This window comes from Mastigoproctus giganteus, chromosome 10, assembly GCF_048544385.1.
Source record: "Mastigoproctus giganteus isolate SK-2022 chromosome 10, ASM4854438v1, whole genome shotgun sequence".
Taxonomy (NCBI): Eukaryota; Metazoa; Arthropoda; class Arachnida; order Uropygi; family Thelyphonidae; genus Mastigoproctus; species Mastigoproctus giganteus.
In genome coordinates this window covers 67,839,736-67,847,451 of record NC_143584.1, presented here as the reverse complement: position 1 = coordinate 67,847,451, position 7,716 = coordinate 67,839,736, and the positions used below count along the sequence as shown (strand labels likewise).

General features: G+C 42.6%; 1 protein-coding gene across 1 annotated transcript; it reads left to right on the top strand.

Annotated features, from left to right (window-relative positions):
* The first annotated feature begins 276 nt into the window (after window positions 1-276).
* LOC150079067 (uncharacterized) lies at window positions 277-3,398 on the top strand. The gene is made up of 3 exons (XM_090382938.1): window positions 277-417; window positions 528-603; window positions 1,804-3,398. The coding sequence occupies exons 1-3, from the start codon at window positions 277-279 to the stop codon at window positions 3,396-3,398; spliced, it is 1,812 nt and encodes a 603-aa protein (XP_090239064.1).
* Window positions 3,399-7,716: the final 4,318 nt, after the last annotated feature.

Here is a 7,716-nt window from a genome sequence, read left to right as displayed (position 1 = left end):
TTATCGTTCACAAGCCCTTGTAGTAACAAAAGGTAAAAGATAACTCAGTTTCAAAAGGTTACCTTCAAAGATACCACACCTACCCTTACTGATGTGTAAGGATTTCGCTCTCATGCCATGGTATTTTCCTATTGGTGGTGACTTTCACATACTATTGAATCTAAGCACTGATTGGCTGTCGTCAAATGTCGTTTCAATCCACGAGTTTGCTTTAAAAAGGGTCAACACGGTCACAATTCACAAGTGCCTTTTTTTTTCCTATTACAAGAAATCAAAATGAGTAGTGAAGATATTTTCTTTGGGGACGAAGTAGATTCGAAGTTCATAGATGAAGTTATCAGGGTAGAGAAGGATCATGAAGATGCTAGGATGATTGAGGCTGAGATAGAATTCTGCCAAACTTTGGTGTATTCGAGTGTAAGTATTTCTTTTTTCATTACTGAAAAAATTTTTTTTTATTTGATTTTTTAAATATGTTTATAGAATTATTGTTTGGTAACTGAGTTTCTTTTACGTTACCCTTTCAGAATGCGGAGTTCTTTGGCTATGGTGATGACAGTATTGAGCATCGACCAGGATGCTCACATGACAACATGTTAGAAGGTGCGGGGGGGAGAAGAATTGGAGGCTGAGAGTCCGTTATTACTAGATGGATTTTTGAACGTTGACGATGATGATGATGTAAGTATACCTATAGATATATATATATATATATATATATATATATATATTTTTTTTTTTTGTTTTTTTTTCGCGAAAAACAAACCCCTAAAGCTTATGCGATGTTTTTTTTAAATTTTAGATGGAAGAGAGAGAAGTAGCCGTACAAGAAAGTTTTGAGCAGTACTACGAAGTACAGGATGGGGTTGCACGTTATTCAAAAAAATATCGGACCTTATTTAAAACGTATGAGGTCCGGTTTACAAACATTGTAAACTTAGCAGACGGGGATCTGTTTTTTCGAACTTTCGGCGGATGCTAGAAGAGATAATCGCAAATTTAAGTAATCAGGGTGATTATTCTCATGTTAGGTTGTGTTTAGACGCACCCAGTCTAAAAAATCCCATAAACTTGCCATTTATGCCTCTAACCGATCTGACATTTGACCGTGTGATGGCCGCATTTATAGCTGTCGACCAATCAAACAGTGAATTTATGATAACGGACGACTTGAGTCTGGACGTGATTCTTATTAATATCACGAATAGGGGGGAGGGTGGCTATCGTTCTGAGAATATTAAAAAAAAGGGCAATGTTGAATTTGAATGACTTTTTAAAAAAAAAAAAAAGCTGTCATTCAAATCAACAATACCGATAGTTTATGTCTCGCCAGAGCATTAGCTGTTGGTATTTCGGCCCATCAGGACGATGCTAAAACATACAGACAGGTGCGAGAGGATAAGCGTAGTATGCAAACTATCAGAGCTACAAATTTACATGGTATCGCAGGGGTTGCCTTAGAAAGTTGTGGTTTGAATGAAGTTGAGTTGTTTCAGCGAGCGATCCCTGATTACCAACTGGTTGTAATTTCCGCTGAGTGCGGTTTTGAAGTTGCATATCGGGGCCCCGCTGCTGATAAACAGATATTTCTACTCAGTCACGACAGACATTATGATCTTGTGCGATCTTTGAAAGCTCTGTTTGGCAGTGATTATTATTGTCCCCTATGCCTTAAGGTTTTACCTACTCGAGAGAGATTAAACACACACAATTGCTCTTTCAAGTGCAATAGATGCAGAGCTGTCGCCGTTCATAATGAAGACAACCTTCTCCTGTGTAATTTTTGTAATCGTTTTTTCCAAGGCGAAGCATGCATTAACCCTCACAGGGCAAACAAAACCTGCTCTGAAGTGCATCGCTGTGGCGTTTGTATGTGCACTTTTCTTACCAATACAGCACACAAATGCATACACCCCAACTTCTGTAGCTATTGTAAAACTGTGCACAAAACACAACATTGCTTTGTTCAAAAACCTGAGGACCCGAAGCACGATGTTTCTGTTGTATACTTTGACACAGAAACAGTCTTGCTGGACGGCGAACATGTGGCTGTGCTCTGCGTTGCTTCTTTTGGCGATCAGGAACGCGTTTACTGGGGCCGCAATTGCATGGCGGAGTTTTTGGATGAGCTGTTAGGAACCCGAGAGACCTTGAAACGAGGTAGTGATGGCCGAACACTTCGACACATAGAGCCAAAATATAAGAATGTGCGAGTAATTGCCCACAACCTTCGTGGTTTTGACGGTTACTTTGTGCTTTCTTATATTTTCGCGAAACACATAGCTCCTCACACTATCTATGATGGGTCAAAGATTTTGGGTATCTTTCTATCTTCGTTAAACATAGTCTCCTTGGACTCTTATTCTTTTCTAACAGTTCCACTCCGAAAACTGCCAGCTATGTTCGAGCTGCCAGAGGTGCGTAAGGGCTTCTTCCCTCACGAATTCCACAAGATAGACACATTAGATTATGTGGGAGCTTTGCCCGATCAAAAATATTTTAAACCGGAATTCATGAGCGAAGAAACCCGTACGGAATTCGTGTTATGGTACCAAGAGAAGTCACAAGATACCTACAACCTGAAATGTGAACTTTTGCCCTATGCCTTAGACGACGTGAGAGTATTGCGAGATTCCTGCAATAAGTTCCGTTCTCTCTTTATAGCAGTCTCGCAAGTTGATCCTTTCTGTCAGGATATTACTATCGCCGGTGCTTGTAGTAGGATCTTCGCCAGAAACTATTTAGAACCAAACACAATGGCTATCCTACCACCTGGCGGCTACATAGGGAGTAACACACAGAGTAGGAAGGCGTTGGCTTGGCTTTCGTGGCAGGAACAACAGAACAACATTAAAATTCAACACACTCATTCACAGGGTGGTGAAGTTAGAGTAGGTCCTTTTTTATTAGATGGGGTATGTGGTAGCACCGCTTACGAATTCTACGGTTGTTACTATCACCGGTGCAAGAATTGTTTTCGACCTAGTACTATACAGACGCAGAGAAACAAACCTATGGGCGCCCTATACGCTGAAACCATGGATCGCGAGGCCTTCATTAGGTCTCGAGGATATGATGTGATTTCCGTATGGGAATGCCAGTTTGACAGCCAACAGAAAAACGACCCTGCCATGAAAGAATTTGTTGCAGCATTCATAACGTACGAATCGATTACACCACGTAGCGCTCTCAGAGGAGGTAGAGTTGACTGCTTTAAACTTTACCATCAGGTGGCGGATAACGAGGAGATTCACTATGTGGATTTCTGTTCGTTGTATCCGTGGGTTTGCAAATACGGCGTATTTCCTCGCGGTCACCCCGAAGTCATTCTTAGCGACTTTGACTATAGTCACAATGCATACTTTGGTATAATCCATGCTAGGGTGACAGCGCCCTAAAAGGAGTTCTTACCCGTCCTCCCAATAAGCTCCAATGGCAAGCTAGTGTTCCCACTATGCGGTGCTTGTGCCGAGCAGATGTCTCCCACCTGTAATCACGAGGATCGGAGCTTTTCGGGAATCTGGTGCATGCCTGAGTTTTACCTGGCTGTTGAGAGCGGTTATAAAATTGATAACATCTACGAAGTTTGGCATTTCAAAGAGAGCCATAAGTCTTTATTTGGTGGCTACATAGACACCTTCTTGAAAATCAAACAGGAGGCATCGGGTTGGCCCGAGGGGGTTGAACCCGATGCATACATTTCCGATTTTAAAAGTAGGGAAGGCATCTCTATGGACAGGCACGAAATACAGGCGAACCCCGCTAAGCGCGCACTTGGAAAATTATGTCTCAATAGTCTCTGGGGTCGGCTCGCAATGAGAACTAATAGGGTGAGCACTGCAGTATGTAACACTTACGAAAGCGTTGTACAGCTTTTTATGGATGACACAAAAATCATCCACGACGCCATGTTAGTGTCGGAAGAAATAATGCAAGTTGCATTTGCCCCGATTGATGGAACGGAAGAACCATACCGTCGGGGTAATGCAGTCATTGGCTCTTTCGTCGCTTCCTATGGCCGAATAAAGCTTTACAAAGCTATGGCCCCTCTACGCCAATCTCTTTTATATTGCGATACTGATTCGGTGGTGTTCATCCAAAAACAGGGGGACGAACGTCCACCCATAGGTCACTCGCTGGGTCAGCTCACAGACGAATTGTCTGGGGACCACATTGTTGAGTTTGCCTCGACCGGTCCCAAATCTTACTCCTTCCGCACCCAAGGGGGTAAAACAGTGACCAAATGCAAGGGTGTGACACTTAATGCCAAAAACGCGAAGTTAGTCAACATGAATGTTATGACCGCTGCTGCAAAAGGCCAACATGTTGACGTTTCTGTCGATGTACCGTTTTCTGTCCGGAGAGACAAACGTACTTCTCGTCTCCTTGAGTCCTCAGTAACAAAAAGGTTTGGATTTACTTTCGCTAAACGTGTGGTAGGAGACGACACACGCACTTACCCTTATGGATATTTCCAAGACACATAGCGAAAGCTAACCACCTAGTCATCATACTATCAACATTAGAAAAAAAAACCAGTGAAATCCCCGTTTTTGACACTAAGCAGTTTTTTCAATGGCTACCTCTGGTGACGTCTCCTTTTTTTTCAGGATGTCGGCGAAGTCGATCGGGCACGTCTTCCCCATCCCATTCCCACCGACGTCACATTCGTGACGGCACTCGGATGGGAATCGCAGGGCGCCGGGGCGCGGGGGGAATCGCGGCACCCCTACCACCCATTACATTGTGATGGGCGCGCGCACGGGGGAATCGCGGCACCCCTCCCACCCATCACGTTGTGATGGGCGCGCGCACGGGGGGATCGCGGCACCCCTCCCACCCGCCACGAAGTGTCGGGCGCGCTTAGATGGAGGAATACCCTTTTTTCCGTGTCAAGAATGGTTTCATGGAAAAGACAACTTCCAAAAAAAAAACCTTTTTCATAACTCACAGTTTTTTTTTTTTTTAAAAAGGGGACAATGTTTCGTTTTTCTGGAGACGTCACCTTCTGTCTTTACAGTTGCTAGTCCTACCTCTCGCATCGGCGCGCGAACACACACACACACACACACACACACACACACACACACACACACACACACACACACACACACACACACACACACACACACACACACACACACACACACACACACATAAATACTTGGTCCAGACTCGAGCGCGATCATTTACATAATGTTTCACCATCCATTCACAGCGATAGTCTCGGGAGCAACACAGAGTGGAAAGACAACGTTTGTATTGTCGCTATTAGAAAATAGTGAAAGTTTAATTTCGCCACCACCTCAAAGAATCGTCTATTGCTATTCAGAGTTTCAAGATAAGTTTCGGTGTTACTCGCAAATCGAGTTCGTGGAGGGTTTAAACATCCCCGAATTCGATCCATCAGTAAAAAATTTACTTGTTTTAGACGATCTCATCAACCAAGCAAAGGATAGTATTGTCGTTTCTGAGATATTTATAAAAGGATCACATCACAGAAATCTGAGTGTTATTTTGTTAACACAAAACCTGTTTTCGCTAGGATCGCAGTTCCGTACTATTAGTTTGAATTCGCACTATCTGATTGTTTTTAAAAACCCTCGCGACTCAAGACAAATCTCACACCTAGCAAGTCAAGTGTTCCCCGGGAGATCACGTGTTTTAGTCGACATATATAAGCATGCAACACGCGATCCTCATTCATATTTACTGTTTGATTTTTGTCAGAACACTGACGATAGATTGAGACTGCGCTCACACGTGTTACCAAACGAAGGACATACGATTGTTTACATCCCCATATGGCTCTGCGTCTAAAAAACAATGCTAACTTTATAAGGTATCTGTCGGAAGTTCGACCGAAACAGGCAACCGCTTTATTAAGGAGTTCAAATCAAACACAAATAAATTCACTCTGTGAAATATGTAAAAACATAGTCAAAGGTAGCATTCCGTTGACAGAGAGAGTGAAAAACAAGTTACAACGCAAAAAACGTCTGCTCAGAACACTAGCAGATAAAAAAGTAGCATTTAAAACTAGGCGGAAATTAATTCTTCAACAAGGAGGTTCACTGTTCCCCCTGATCGCAAGTATAGTGGTTCCGCTCATTACAAGTTTGATTAGAAGATGAGTGAATCTTTCCGTAAATTCTTGCTTGTAGCTGCACCGCCAGAACAAAAACAGATGCTCTCTTTAGACGAGCAAATGTCTGCAATCTTAAAAAGACAGGATTTGCAGCCCGAGTCTAAAGTTAAAATGTATCTTCAGATACTACAGTCATATTTAGGCCTGAAAACTAATGCCGCAAAACAAGCGTCCTCGTCGGCATCAAGCGATATCGAGACCAGCGTTTCGAACGTAACGGCGTCGCTAACCACAATCCCCTCCTCCTCTGAAGCGCTGGAGCAACGGTACTCCAAGAGCGAAGTTATAAAGCCTCGTAAGCAGGTCAAGCGCAGATATGCGGGTTTGATATCGCCTCGTCGTTTGAGACGTAAGCATACATGGATTTCGTTGTGGTAAGTTTTTTTCAATAAAACAGACACTTTTTAAAAATAAATAAAATTTTATTTTGTAAGTAAAGGTTCAATTACATGTAATGTGGCTAACAAATCATTTGCCCACAAAACTTTACAATAATATTTGTTTACAATCTTTGACATAGAAATATTTCTACACCGATGAGTCAGGAAAAAAATACAATGTAGTCCACACGCTATAGATTCTGGATGTTGAATCACCACTTTGTTATAAGTCCATTTCTTACTGTTTTGGTTAAGGAACTCTGCAATGTCCGGTGTCGGCGGTCGTGCAAAGCTGTCGAAATATTGACTGTTGTTTTTTCCCAGAAAAATGCAAACCCAGTGAGTACCGGGCAAATACGAAAAGTCCGTATTAATGACTAACAATGCTGGTTTTCTCTGTATTCTTGACGGTAACTCGTCCCTAGCACAGACACCGATCAGATGTTTTCTCGATTCACAGTCTGCTTCTAAAACCTTCAAAATCTGATCAGTGTTCATAATTCATGAGGATTGAACGGTCTTTAGTCACAGAAAGAATGTTTTCGAATTCGGCATACAAGATCACTGTTACGTTTTCGGGTAGAGGTTCTGCGAATTTCAGTTCAAGTCGAACACCGCCTCGCCGTAAAGAAGTGATGTGTGCGCCGACAGCGTTACTGTCGGGAGTTAGGTCGAAAGCATAAAGCACATTCCCTTCTGTATAATCCAAGATTGATATGTCGTTTCCACAGTCTGAATTCCATTTGTTTAGCGATGTGAAAAGAGACAGGTAGGACCGGGTATAATGTCCATTCTTATAATCGGGTGTTAGCGGAATGGAAGGATGCTGCACACCATCAGCCGTCAGAAGTAAATAGCACAGGTTGTAGTGACCAAAATTGAATGGGTTGGTTTCGAGGGAGCCATTGAAACCATCACTGGACACAATACCGACTATTAAACGAGTGGGGATCTGGCCTAGATATATATTGTCTCGGGTAGAGTCTGACATGCCTTTTGGTATTGAATAGTAACTTACATCAGCTCTGTTAATGGGATATACAAGAGGATGTTTTTCAAGAACACTCATGTGGGCTAACTGTATGCTGGGGTTAAGTTTAATTTTACGCACAAAAAGACAGGCTTCGCGTATATGAATTTTAGCAGTATTGTCGAGAGACAACAGACAGAACTCGGGCGAACTGCGAA